The 13,901-nt window shown below is 52.9% G+C and overlaps 1 protein-coding gene across 3 annotated transcripts in view; it reads right to left on the reverse strand.

Moving 5' to 3' along the window:
• FBH1 (F-box DNA helicase 1) overlaps positions 1 to 13,901 on the reverse strand; it is a 36,320-nt gene that overhangs the window by 21,016 nt on the left and 1,403 nt on the right. For all 3 annotated transcript variants that reach the window (XM_077340362.1, XM_077340361.1, XM_077340360.1), the window contains exons 3-10: positions 12,804 to 13,294; positions 10,984 to 11,114; positions 8,317 to 8,455; positions 6,224 to 6,414; positions 4,741 to 4,854; positions 3,242 to 3,336; positions 2,460 to 2,628; positions 1,565 to 1,793 (exon numbers count right to left, since the gene is read on the reverse strand). In XM_077340362.1, coding sequence (XP_077196477.1) covers positions 1,565 to 1,793; positions 2,460 to 2,628; positions 3,242 to 3,336; positions 4,741 to 4,854; positions 6,224 to 6,414; positions 8,317 to 8,455; positions 10,984 to 11,114; positions 12,804 to 13,223 — 1,488 coding nt within the window. In that variant the 5' untranslated portion in view covers positions 13,224 to 13,294. The remainder of the gene's footprint in view (positions 1 to 1,564; positions 1,794 to 2,459; positions 2,629 to 3,241; positions 3,337 to 4,740; positions 4,855 to 6,223; positions 6,415 to 8,316; positions 8,456 to 10,983; positions 11,115 to 12,803; positions 13,295 to 13,901) is intronic.

Genomic DNA, 13,901 nt, shown 5'->3' on the forward strand with positions numbered 1-13,901 from the left:
GAGGTGATGGGAAGGACCTTTGCCTTCTACCCTGGAGAACGTCTGCCTGTAGTGTATCTGCTTGGCAGGCAGAAGGTCCCCGGTTCAATCCCCAGCATCTCCAGCTAGAAAGGACCAAGCAGGAGGTGATGGGAAGGACCTTTGCCTTCTACCCTGGAGAAGCTCTGCATGTAGTGTATCTGCTTGGCAGACAGAAGGTCCCCAGTTCAATCCCCAGCATCTCCAGCTAGAAAGGACCAAGCAGGAGGTGATGGGAAGGACCTTTGCCTTCTACCCTGGAGAACGTCTGCCTGTAGTGTATCTGCTTGGCAGGCAGAAGGTCCCCGGTTCAATCCCCAGCATCTCCAGCTAGAAAGGACCAGGCAGGAGGTGATGGGAAGGACCTTTGCCTTCTACCCTGGAGAAGCTCTGCATGTAGTGTATCTACTTGGCAGGCAGAAGGTCCCCAGTTCAATCCGCGGCATCTCCAGCTAGAAAGGACCAGGCAGGAGGGGATGGGAAGGATCTTTGCCTTCTACCCTGGAGAACTTCTGCCTGTAGTACATCTGCTTGGCAGACAGAAGGTCCCCGGTTCAATCCCCAGCATCTCCAGCTAGAAAGGACCAGGCAGGAGGTGATAGGAAGGATCTTTGCCTGCTACCCTGGAGAACGTCTGCCTGTAGTGTATCTGCTTGGCAGGCAGAAGGTCCCCGGTTCAATCCCCAGCATCTCCAGCTAGAAAGGACCAGGCAGGAGGGGATGGGAAGGATCTTTGCCTTCTACCCTGGAGAACTTCTGCCTGTAGTGTATCTGCTTGGCAGGCAGAAGGTCCCCGGTTCAATCCCCAGCATCTCCAGCTAGAAAGGACCAGGCAGGAGGGGATGGGAAGGATCTTTGCCTTCTACCCTGGAGAACCTCTGACTGTAGTGTATCTGCTTGGCAGGCAGAAGGTCCCCGGTTCAATCCCCAGCATCTCCAGCTAGAAAGGACCAGGCAGGAGGGGATGGGAAGGATCTTTGCCTGCTACCCTGGAGAACTTCTGCCTGTAGTATATCTACTTGGCAGGCAGAAGGTCCCCGGTTCAATACCCAGCATCTCCAGCTAGAAAGGACCAGGCAGGAGGGGATGGGAAGGATCTTTGCCTGCTACCCTGATTCATAACCAGGCATAAACCTTTAACAATCAAGCTAACTTGGTGAGATGGCTTTGGAAATGTCATTAAAGAAACAGACCCCACTGGGTAAAAAGAATGGTTAGCTGGGACAGCAAAGTGGAACCTCCACGTTCAGGAGCAGTCTACCTATGAATGCCAGGCACTAGAAGAACTCTCCCAACAACGGTACACGGTGAAGATACAAGAAACCAAATCAAAAATCCACTGTGCATGTCCATGATATATTCCTAGATACGACCAGCCTCGCCGGAAATGTATATTATTTCATATTCAACATATAAACACAATCAGCAATTAAGGTACTTTCCAGGAATATATCACCGGCCTTACATGCATAGTGGATCTATGTTTTGGTGCCAGCCTCGGGGAGGGAGGCTGCCCACCCGACCCCACGTCCCGACCCATACTCACAATCCTCTCTTCCTCCTGGACAAGGACTTTCTCTCCGTGGGTGTCTTTGCACCAGATGGGCACGTGCTCGAACGTGATGGCCGCGTCCTGGGAGGCGAAAAAGGCCCCCAGGGTCTGGATGACCGACTTGGCCCGTACGAACGGAGACTGCCCCTGGCGTTCCTGGAGAACGAGGCTGACCCAGTAGGAGCTTAGCGACCCACGGTTCAGCTTGCCCTTCTGGCTGTAGCTGGGGGAGAGACGGGCGAAGAGGGGGTCAGGGCTTGGCAGGAGTCTCCCAAGGCCAGCCCAAACCCAACCCGGTCCTTGGAGGGAAGTCACAGTGGACTTGTGGGGACCCCCACAGGGATTGCCCTTGCCTGGCTCTGCGTAGGGACCCTGCCGTCTTCGGTGGTCTCCCAGCCAAGCACTAACTTTGGGAGACCCTGCTGAGCTTCCGAGATCGGACGAGGTCAGGCTAGCTTGGGCCACCCAGGTCAAGGCAAGAGGTGTTTAGAAGCGGTTTTGCCCTGGCACAGCAACCCAGGACTTAGAATCAAAGCCGGCCAAGTCCGGCTGATTTTATCCTCCCACCTTTTTAACAGTCTGCCTCTCTCCGGGTTTAATACTGTGATGGCCATGTGGATTGTCAGCTGCCCAGGGGAGGACTCGAAAAGAGCAGCACGGAAATATCCCAATTCAACAAGTAATTATCTTGGGCATGGTGATTCCAGCCAACGTCCCTTCCCCTTCCAGTGGCAGGGTGGGCAAGGCACAGGTTTGCATCCCCTACCAAGCCCTGACCCGTTCCTGCCCCCCCAGAATGGCGGCTGGCCGAGGGCAGAGGAGCCCCCCTGGGGTTGAGCAGAAAAGCAGACGAGAGAACGGGAGCGGCGCTCAGATCACCGCCACGCACCACCTGCCAACTTCCGCAAAGGCCAAGGAGTGGATCGTCCTACACGTCACGTTCGGGGGGAAGACCCGTCCGCCCTGGTCCGCGATGGTCTTGTTGAAGGCCAGGTACAGAAACCGGAGGCTGGACCACTTCTCTGCGTACTTGATCAATGTGGAGGTCTTCCCGGTGCCTGGAGGGGAAAGGATCAACCGTCACCGTTTCTGTCTCGTGGTTCCCCTGCGCAGCTGTTCCGCCGTGGGACTCCTCCCGGCCCTGGCAGAGCGGAACAAACTGTGCTCCTTGCTATGGAAACTAGCTCCCTAGCCTCCGTCTCTGAATCCTCAACGGTGGCTCCTTCATGCGCATACGCAAAACCGCCCTCGGCTCAGTCAAACCCCTGGCCCAGTGGTCCCCAACCTGCGGGCCGCGGCCCGGTGCCGGGCCGCGAAGGCCATGGCGCCGGGCCGCGGCTCCCTCTCCCCGCCCCCCCCCACAGTAAAAAACTTCCCAGGCCGCAAGCTTGCGGAAGTGCCGCACATGCGCAATTTCAGCCGCACATGGCGCATGCACGATGCGCGGGCGCGGCCCACGCATGCGCGATGCGCGGTGGGGCAGTTGCCCTGCCTGTCCCCAGCCTCAGAAAGGTTGGGGACCACTGCCCTGGCCTACCAAGGTCGGTTTCATCAGGGGCTGTGGCTCAGTGGGGAAGCACCTGTTCAGCCTGCAGAAGGTCCCTCGTTCAACCCCCGGCATCTCCAGGGTTTGAAAGGCATTTTTTTGCGCTAAGTTTGCCCCGGCCTTACCTGCAAACGCCATGATTTTCACAACCTGCCCAGGCATGATGGCGTGGTTCAAGATCAACTGCTGCTCACGGGTCGGTTGGATGTCACAGCCGGTGCTAAACAGAACCAGAGGAACTCAGTGAGGACCTCGCGCCCCAGTTCTCAGGGATGTGGGTGCCACAGAGAGCTCGTGGGGAAGCCTTCAGGTCCCTGCAGGGCCCTGACCCTCTCTGACTCACGGAGGTGAGGCCAAGCCAGAGCAGAGCAAAGCGGTACCATCCCCTCCCGTGATCTGGACACGAGACTCCGTTTGATACAGCCCAAAATCCCATTTGCCTTTTTAGCCGCTGAGTCACACTGCTGAGTCATGTTCAATGTGTAGCCTACTAAGACTCCTAGATCCTTTTCGCACATGCTCCTGCCAAGACAAGTCTCCCCCACCCTATCACTGCCCCACCATTGCGAGGCTTTGACCGTCTGCAGAACAAGCAGAAATTCACCAGGAGGAGAATCTCCCATGTGGTTCTTCACCGGCTGCATTTCTGCCTGCTGCAACGCAAGCCAGTTGTTAAGGCCAGGGAGTCCCTGTTTCAGTCTGGAGGTAGCTTCAACCTCTGCCTGGCATTTTGATCTTCTTCCTGACTTTAAAGGGCCTCTTGTGGCGCAGAGCGGTAAGGCAGCAGACATGCAGTCTGAAAGCTCTGCCTGTGAGGCTGGGAGTTCGATCCCAGCAGCCAGTTCAAGGTTGACTCAGCCTTCCATCTTCCGAGGTCGGTAAAATGAGTACCCAGCTTGCTTGCTGGGGGGTAAACGGTCATGACCCTAACCCTAACCCTTCTCCTAACCATAGTTAGTGCCTTTTCTCTTCTTTTGTTTATTTATCTATTTATTTAGAATTTTAATACCGCCCTTCCATACGGCTCTGGGCACATTACATAGAACATCACAGGGTAACTGCATAGATTAGAACATTGCAAGAAATATAACCATCATAACATAACATGGCAACCAGAATAGTATTTAAACAGGGACATTGACACAGATTTGGGTAGGTCGGATTCTTCGGTCATGGGAGGGGCAGTGGGAGTTTTTGGAGTGATCGGCCTCAAGCAAATGCCTGGTGGAGGAGCTCCCTTTTGCAGGCCCTGCGGAACTGTGGAAGTTCAGAGAGAGCCCTGATCTCTTCCGGGAGCTCATTCCACCAGGCGGGGGCCAGGACTGAGAAGGCTCTGGCCCTTGTTGAGGTCCGACATGCTTCTCTGGGGCCAGGGATCTGCAGCCAGTTGGAGGTGGTGGAGCATAAGGCTCTTTGGGGGGTGTAGGCAGGGAGGGGGTCTCTCAGGTACACACAACTAGCACCATTCGACTATTACGAATGGCTTCATCAGGGTGGAGTGTTTGGGAACACTCCGTAACATCACATCGGAGTTTGGCTAATCGCTTGCCAGTCGCCGGACAGACAAGCAGGCAGGAACGGGAATTAATCTCGGATTTCGATATAAGAGTGAGAGAGGCAGTACCTGCCTCGGTGGCTACTTTCGTAGCTGGAGCTCAGCATCTCTGGTTTCACGAATGCTGGGCCACGGCTTGAGTTCTCCATTTGACTCAGGCAGTAGAAAATGTTGTAGTGGATCCTACAAGAGGAAAGGAGAAAGGAGGAGAAGGAAGAAGAAGAAGAGGAATCATGGAATCATAGAGTTGGAAGAGATCTCCAGGGTCATCTAGTCTAACCTCCCTGCAGAATGCAGGAAATTCACAACTACCTGCCCACCCACAGTGACCCCAATGTGATCCCCCACACACAGACACCAAAAAATCTCCAGAATTCAGGAAGAACTGTGTTTTTATACCTCAGTATTACAGAGAGGTGAGGCTGAGAGAGCTCTTAAGAGAACTGCTTTGCCAGAACATCTGTAAGAGAACTGTGACTAGCCCAGCTGAAAGATGGAAATGGGCATCGGCAAACAGAAAGGTGGGTTCAATAGCAACCCAGGGAACCTCACTGAAGAAGAAGAATGGGGTTTTTTGTAACCTAATTTCACTACGCGAAGGAGTCTCAAAGTGGCTTCCAATTGCCTTCCCTTCCTCTCCTTACAACAGACACCCTGTGAGATAGGTGGAGGCTGAGACAGCTCTGAGAGAACTGTGACTGGCTCAAGGTCACCACACTGGCTGCATGTGGAGGAGAAGTGGGGAATCAAACCTCATTCTCCAGATTAAAGGCCGCTGCTCTTAACCATTCCACTAAACATAAACTGGGTTGGATTACAAATTACAGAGACCTGGGTTCAAATTAGGGCTGCTAGGCCTGCAGCTGGTGATCCAGGGAGTGTCGGGGGAGGGATTTCATAAGAATGCAAGAGAATCCTAGAGTTGGAAGGGGCCATAGAGGCCATCTAGTCCAACCCCCTGCTCAACGCAGGATCAGCCCAGAGCATCCTAAAGCATCCTAAAGAAGCCACGTTCCGTACGGCCCGCTGTCCCCCCCACCTCTGAGCACCAAAACTACAGAGTATCACTTCCCCACACATGAGAACATAAGACAAGCCAGGTTGGATCAAGTCAACGGCCCATCCAGTCCACCACTCCATGTTACCGAGTGGCCAAAACCCAGGGGCTCTCAGGAGATCCCTCAGTGCAGGGGTAGTCAACCTGTGGTCCTCCAGATGTCCATGGACTACAATTCCCATGAGCCCCTGCTGGCAGGGGCTCATGGGAATTGTAGTCCATGGACATCTGGAGGACCACAGGTTGACTACCCCTGGCCCAGTGGGCCCAGAACTCCAGAAGCCCTCCCACTGTGCCTCCCCACAAGGGTACAGAACATCCCTGCCCTGACGGACCTTTGCTCCTGCAATCTACGGCACCCCATAAACGCTGCCCCCTGAAGCAGCTTTTTCCCCCCAAGGAGATCTAGAGATAAACTGTAACTCTGGGAAAGCTCCAGGCCTCATCTGGAAGCTGGCAACCCCACCAACCGCTGCCCTGGTGCCGCACACCTACCGGTTGCTGACATTCACTCCGCCGTCCCGCATGGCGTGGAGAAGAGTCGCCATGCAGTATAAGGCTTCTGTGATGTCCACCAGCGAGAGGGGCGAGCCGGGCCTCCGGAGGCAAGTCACCAGCTCCTGCACGTCCGCGAGGGATCCGGAGAGGAGCGTCACGGCCGCCATCACGGCCCAGGCGTTTGGCATCTAGAGAGAGGGAGAGGGGAGGCCTGGATGAGCAGTTTGCGGGTCAAGCGCGGTTCAGTCTCAGCTGACCGATAGCAATTCCTGGTGGAACGCGCTTCCAGTTGGGACCCAGGCCCCGGCGGAACGGCTGAAGTTCCACGGGGGCTGAAAAAGCAGCGCTCTTCCGCCAGGCCTTCGGTTGAGGCCAGAGCAAATGAGAACCCAATGAAATCTATCCCCCTTTCCCTTCTCCCACCAAGGCGGAGCCCGATGGGAAGGGCGTTGCTGCCCGTGGGAAGGGCCAGGAGGCAGAGTGGTGAACGGAGAGGATGAAGCAGCATCAGACGTTTTAATAATGGTTTTAACTGTGTGTTTTTTTAGATGATGTAGATGCCAATGGATTGTGAACCGCCCCGAGCCTGCATTAAAACTAATAAAACTAAAATCATAGAATCATAGAGTTGGAAGGGACCCCCTGGGTCATCTAGTCCAACCCCCTGCACTGTGGAGGACACTCACAAACCTCTCACTCATCCACTGTCACCTGCCACCCCCTTGAGCCTTCACAGAATCAGCCTCTCCGTCAGATGGCTCTCCAGCCTCTGTTTAAAAATCTCCAAAGATGGAGAACCCACCACCTCCCGAGGAAGCCTGTTCTACTGAGGAATCACTCTAACTGTCAGGAACTTCTTCCGGATGTTGAGATGGAATTTCTTTTGAATTAATTTCATCCCATTGGTTCTGGTCCATCCCTCCGGGGCAACCAGAACCAATGGGATGAAATTAATTCAAAAGAAATAAACTAATAAAATTTTAATCTGTAGGGCATCCTCTGGGCATGGAATTCAGGTCACTGCGGATGGACAGGTAGTTGTGAATTTCCTGCATCCTGCTGGGGGTTGGGCTAGATGACCCTTCCAACTGTATGATTCTATGATTTGACTCTGGAGTAACCCCTGAAAAAATTGGCAGTCTTCAGGGTAACCCTGAATTGATGTCAGCTGGACACATCTCCATGCCACAGCCCTGGAAGTGATATGTCACCCCCCCCTCCAACCCACCCTCCCATCTCCCCATTAAACTTTGTGGGTCTTAAAGGTGCCCCTGGACTCAAACTTTGTTCTGCCACAGAAGTTCTGACTACCTTAGAATTACAGGATCCCGGAGTTGGTGCCTCTAGGGTCATCTAGTCCAACCCCCTGCACAATGCAGGAACCCAGAACTACTTGCCCACCAGCAGTAACCCCAGTCTCAAGCCCATGTGATCCCCCCACCAGAATCCAGCCTCGCCTGGAGGAAATTCACCTACCATCCCACAGTGGTGATCAGCAATTCCCTGGATATGCCAGGAAGGGCCACAAGAGACAAACCCTGGCACATCCCTTCCTGCCCACCCACTCACAATCCAATTCAAGCAAAGGTTGGATACACATTTTTCTTGGATGCTTTAGGATGCTTTGGGCTGATCCTGCGTTGAGCAGGGGGTTGGACTAGATGGCCTGTATGGCCCCTTCCAACTCTATGATTCTGTGATTCTATAAATTCATAGCCTCTTCATCAGATGGCGATCCAGCCTCTACTTAAAAACCTTCCAAAGAAGAAGAAGAAGAGTTGGTTCTTATATGCCGCTTTTCCCTACCCGAAGGAGGCTCAAAGCGGCTTCCAGTCGCCTTCCCTTTCCTCTCCCCACAACAGACACTATGTGGGGTGGGTGAGGCTGAGAGAGCCCTGATATCCCACCACCTTCCGGAGGAAGCCTGTTGCACTGAGGAACTGCTGTTGTCCTTAATGAGAGGGAATATTTAGTGATTCTGGCTAGGAGGAAAGACTGGCCGATAAGGAGGAGGCTGGATTTCTGCAACAGACATTCTACAAGCAGAGGGGTCTCCAGGTAACCCAGAAGCACAAGGGCCCCCGACGTACCCCCACGTTCGGGCTTTCCAAATCAGGCAGCCGCTTCACAACGCAGATCTCGGCCACGGGAAACAGTGGATGGTTCTTCAAACAGTCCAAGATGGCGGAGGAGTCTCGACGCTGCTGGTTCTTAATGGCGGCCGCACAGCTGAGGAAAGAGGCAGATGGAAGAACAGGTCAGCCCAGAGTTGGCCGAAACCCCCTGAGAATTGGTGGGGGGTGAGGAGGACTTACTGGCAGCAGAGACCAATCTGGGGCAACATCTCTCTTGATAGCCCTCCCAGCAGGCACCAGAAGTGACATCATGGTGTCACCAGCAAGATGGGAACACTCTGGCATTTGAGCAAAAACTCCATGGTAGAAGCCCTTTCTATTGAGAGCCAGTTTGGTGTCGTGGTTAGGAGTGCGGACTTCTAATCTGGCATGCCGGGTTCGATTCTGCGCTCCCCCACATGCAGCCAGCTGGGTGACCTTGGGCTCGCCACAGCACTGATAAAACTGTTCTGACCGGGCAGTGATATCAGGGCTCTCTCAGCCTCACCCACCCCACAGGGTGCCTGTTGTGGGGAGAGGAATGGGAAGGCGACTGTAAGCTGCTTTGAGCCTCCTTCAGGTAGGGAAAAGCGGCATATAAGAACCAACTCTTCTTCTTCTTCTATTGGAATATGCAAGATGTGCATTTTGCATAACTGAATAGAATATGAAGAGTGTCCTGCCGGGGGTGTCGGAGATGTGCGTTTAGCATAGTTAGGATAGGAACTGACTGGAATTTTGTCAAAGCATCTCCTCCTGTGTCCTGATTAAATCCTTTCTGCTCCTCTGAGCGCACTTCCTCCCTGCTTCCCTCTAGACTGAATGGATGCAGAACAGTTAGACAGTCAGGACTCTCTCATCCCTCTCTTTCTATGCAGAGTGGTTTCTCTTCATAAATAAAGCTATTCTTTTAAGCAGCCTGGTGCTCCGCCCTCTTTGCATATTCAAACTCTGCCAACGATTGGTACCCTAGTTTTCCCCAAATCCCATAGAGTTTTTGCCCAGAGCGTCACATGCTGCCAGTGACATGGAGTCACTTTCAGAAGTGACATTCAGCAGCCCAGGCCTCCTTCTGCTGCCAGTAAGTCCCCGCCCCCACCAAGCCACGGATGGGGTTGGGGTATTCCTCACCCTCAGAGGAGGGCTGGCATCCATGTTTATGCCTTCATTTCTTTGGACTGGGTGACCTTGTCCCAGTTCTCTTAGAGCTCTTCTTACAGAGCAGTTATCTTGGGGCTCTCTCATCCCCACTTACCTCGCGGGGTGTCTGCTGTGGGGAGAGGAAGGAAAAGGTGCTTGCCATTTGCTGGGAACACAGGGGGCACAGACAGGAAGGCCAAAGAAAGTGCTTGCCAGTTCAGCAGCCACAGAACATGGACCCAAAGCTCTCGGGAGTTGAGGTCAGCTTGTCTCTTTGCTACCACGTCAAAACCCACTTTTGCCTGTAGCCAGGTGCCAGCACATGCAAGCCTGAGATTGCCCCACCTTCCTGCAGCCGCTCAGCAGTTCCCGCCTTTACTTCCACGCTTAACAGCGGACTTCAGCCTAATAAAAGACGCAGGTATCTCAGAGTCCAGGGGCACCATCCAGACCAACAAACTTTGATTTAAGGTATAAGCTTGCGTGTGCATGCTCACTTCGTCTAGATGTACGCAGAAGCTTCTACCGTGCATCAAACTTGGTTGGTCTTATAGGAGCCACGGGCTGCTGCTTCAGGCCAGCACTGCGACCCTCCTGAATCTCTCTCCAGGTCTCTACATCACACGTCTCCACAAGGGGAGAAGGCGGCTGAGATACCTGGGTCCTTCCCTGAGAGGTGTAAGGTTGAGGCCAGGGTGGAGTCCCGGTGTTTCCATCAGAGGATCCCCCCTTGATGCCTTTTAGATCTGGCCCCTCACTCCCGGCTTGGCCCGTTGGCTGAACGGGGAGGGGGGAGGGGGGAGGGGAAACACACTAGTAAGGATGAGTATAGATCCCTATCTATTTATCTATTCCAGGGGTAGTCAAACTGCGGCCCTCCAGATGTCCATGGACTACAATTCCCAGGAGCCCCTGCCAGCGAATGCTGGCAGGGGCTTCTGGGAATTGTAGTCCATGGACATCTGAAGGGCCGCAGTTTGACTACCCCTGATCTATTCATTGTTCAACAAAACAAAATCAGAGTCCAGCGGCACCTTTAAGACCAACAAAGATTTATTCAAGGTGTGAGCTTTTGAGTGCAAGCACTCTCCCTCAGACTAAAGGTGCCTGCACTCAAAAGCTCAAAATCTTTGTTGGTCTTAAAGGTGCCCCTGGACTCTGATTTCGTTTGTTGTGCTACTTCAGACCAACAGGGCTACCCACTTGAATCTATTTACTGTTGTAAGGGGTGTTTTTATGGGGGTTTTATTGTATTTTTACTGTTCTGTCTTGTGTAAATCGCTGGGAGACCACTGGAAGAGCAGCGGTATAAAAATCAATCAATCAACCAACCAACCAACCAACCAACCAACCAACCAATGCGTTCTAAGTCTGAAAAACAAAGAAATAAAACACTGGCATTTTGACCCAACCCCTTCGCAGAGAAGGCGGGATACGGAGGGATTAGACAGGCGGGGGAAAGGCCAAGGGCTGCCGCAGCACCGTCCATGAAGGCAGACTCACCGGATCAATCCCAGCATGCACTGGTTCTCCTCTTTGGTCAAGCCGTATCGATGTCGAATGGCCGCGACCGTCAGCAGCGCTTGGCTTTCTGCCTTCAGGTACTGCAGGTAGAGCTTCTTCCAGGGGACGAACTGAAATGGCAAATGTTAAAACTGGACGTGAAAACAGAGACGTAGGACGGGGCGGCGGTTAGATGCCAGGTGAGGATCCCGGCGGCTCCCCGTTCAAAATGTGGGATGTGTTATGCGCATGATGCACCCGCATGTATGAAGAATATCCCACAGGAGACATCGGAGGAGATGTGCAGCTGGCATATTGAGACTGGGAACTCCCTGGTATTTTCAGTTCTCCTCCAGGGCCCTGACTGCTCCTTTGAGCACTCTTCCCCCCTGACTCCTTCCACAACAGTAAGTCAGTCAGGGGTAGTAAGCCTGCCAGCTGGCAGGGGCTCATGGGAATTGTAGTCCATGAACATCTGGAGGACCACAGGCTGACTAAGCCCTGAGTTTGAGGATCTCTCCCCCCCACACACACACGCACACACATTTGTGTCAGGTTTTCCCAGTGGTTTTTCTACCCTTGTTCCCCCCCCTTCCACAACCCCCCCCTCAGTTTAAGCAAATGTTCTAAATAGATCACATCTAGTATTGAATATTAAATCACGTCAGAAATTAGGCCAGCTAGGTTTTCAAATCTGCCAGCACAAACGCCCCCGTTCCCAGCTGCTTTGTGGAGCCAGATAGGAATTCTCAGCCCGAAGGAGGCTTTGACTCTCCAAAAAGAGTCAAAAGGCTCATCCCACCGAGTCCAGCGGCATCTTTAAGATCAGCAATGATTTTATTCGAGGCGCAAGGTTTTGTGCACATGCACACGAAAGCTTATATACCTAGAATTAAACTTTGTTGGTCTTAAAAAAAAATTTTTTAAATGTTTTATCAGGGGTTTTTAATATGAAAAAGGTAGCAGGTTTGAAAAAAGAACAGACAGGAAAGAAAAGAAGCAAAAAAGAATGAAAAGCAAAGAACAGGCCCAAGTAAAACTTTCACAGTTTGCAGGAGACTAGGGCATATACAATTACCAAATAATACAAAATTATCACTTTATAACAAGAACAAGAGGAAGGTTTTTATACCCTGCTTTTCTCTACCCGAAGGAGTCCCAAAGCGGATTCTGATCGCCTTCTCTTCCCCTCCCCACAACACACATCCTGTTAGGTAGTTGGAGTTGAGAGAGCTCTAACAGAACTGCTCTGTGAAAACAGCCCTAAGAAACTGTGACTAGCCCAAGGCCACCCAGCTGCATATGGAGGAGGAGTGAGGAGTCAACCCAGCTCCCCAGATTAAAGGCCACTGCTCTAGTCTTAACCACTAAACCAAGCTGGGAAGATTACGTACTTATATTTAAATTATCTCAAAATTATTTTCTTTAGTCTACCAATCTACAAATCATCCAATTATTATTCCCCTTTCCTTCAGGAAATCAATAAGGGCTTTCCAGTTAGTCCCAAAACAGGGGTGGCCAAACTGCGACTCTCCAGAGGTCCATGGGCTACAATTACCATGAGCCCCTGCCAGTGCTGACAGGGGCTCATGGTAATTGTAATCCATGAACTTCTGTAGAACCAGTTTGGCTTTGTCTGCCATAAAGAACCTTGTCTTTTCTCTAATCAAAGATGAAAGTTTAGTCATCTCTGCAAAATCCAACATCTTCCTCAGCCTGGACTCGAATTTTGTTCTGCCGCTTCTGACCGACGCGGCTACCCACCGGAAACTCCATGCTGAACGGGGCCGCTTCCGATAAGTCGCTGAAGCATCGCTCACCTGTGGGTCGGAGATGACCCGCCGCCAGCGATGGCACACCAAGCTGAGGTTTTGGTAGAGATCCGCAGCAGGCAAGCTGGCGAAGATGCTTCTCAGGACTTCATCGGGCAGCTGGTCAATATGGCCCTGAGGCTCCATCCAAGGCGTGGTTCCCAAGAGGCCAAAACATGCATCCGGAAGTGAATCGAAGTCCGCGTCATCAATTTCCTCTTTGATTCTGGCCTGGTCCGGAGGCTGTTCGGGGACCCCGTCGGACAATGTCCGTGTAGCCGGGTCCCAGCGGCTGCTGTCTGGGTGATAGGTACTCTGGGAGAAACACGGCCGTTTCCCGTAAGCGTCCGGGGCCATGTCCCGTTCATCACCGAGAAGGGAACAGGAATCCGGGAGCTCCTCGGTTTTGATTTTGTCCCTTTGGGGCATGTCCGGCGCACGTGGGGAGGCGTGAGCTTTGCATCTGAAGTAATCCGTGATGGTCCTTTGGTGGCCCGCTCCTTGGAGAGACGCAAAAAAGAAAAACGTTGAAACGGCCTCCAAATACAAGAATACGCTGTTGTGTCAACCACATCCCTTCCTGGTTCAGTCAGATCTACCCATAACGATTCATGCCTCAGTTGCATCTAGACTGGACTACTGCAACATGCTCTTCTTGGGGCTGTCCTTGAAGAGCCACCTCTCTGTCCTGGGGTCAGGGCTACATGGCTGGTTGGGGCTAGCATGTTGAGGGTATGTGATCCCATTACTACAGCAATTACACTGGGGGTACCTATCTGTTCTTCACCCAATCCAAGGTATTGGTTGGGCCTAGAACTGCAGGAGCCCTCCCACTGTTGCCCCCCAAGCACCAAGAAGACAGAGCATCCCTGGCCCAGACATAAGAATACATATTGGACCAGGCCAATGGCCCCTCCAGTCTAACACTTGGTGTCACACAGTGGCCCAAACCCAGGTGCCATTAGGAGGTCCCCCAGCAGGGCCATGAGAACATAACAGAAGCCATGTTGGATCAGGCCAGTGGGCCCTCCAGTCCAACACTCTGTGCCTCACAGTAGCCGAAACCCAGGGGCGGGGCCAGAACTTCAGAAGCCTTCCCACTGCAGC

Source organism: Paroedura picta, chromosome 5, assembly GCF_049243985.1.
Source record: "Paroedura picta isolate Pp20150507F chromosome 5, Ppicta_v3.0, whole genome shotgun sequence".
In the NCBI taxonomy this organism is placed as follows: Eukaryota; Metazoa; Chordata; class Lepidosauria; order Squamata; family Gekkonidae; genus Paroedura; species Paroedura picta.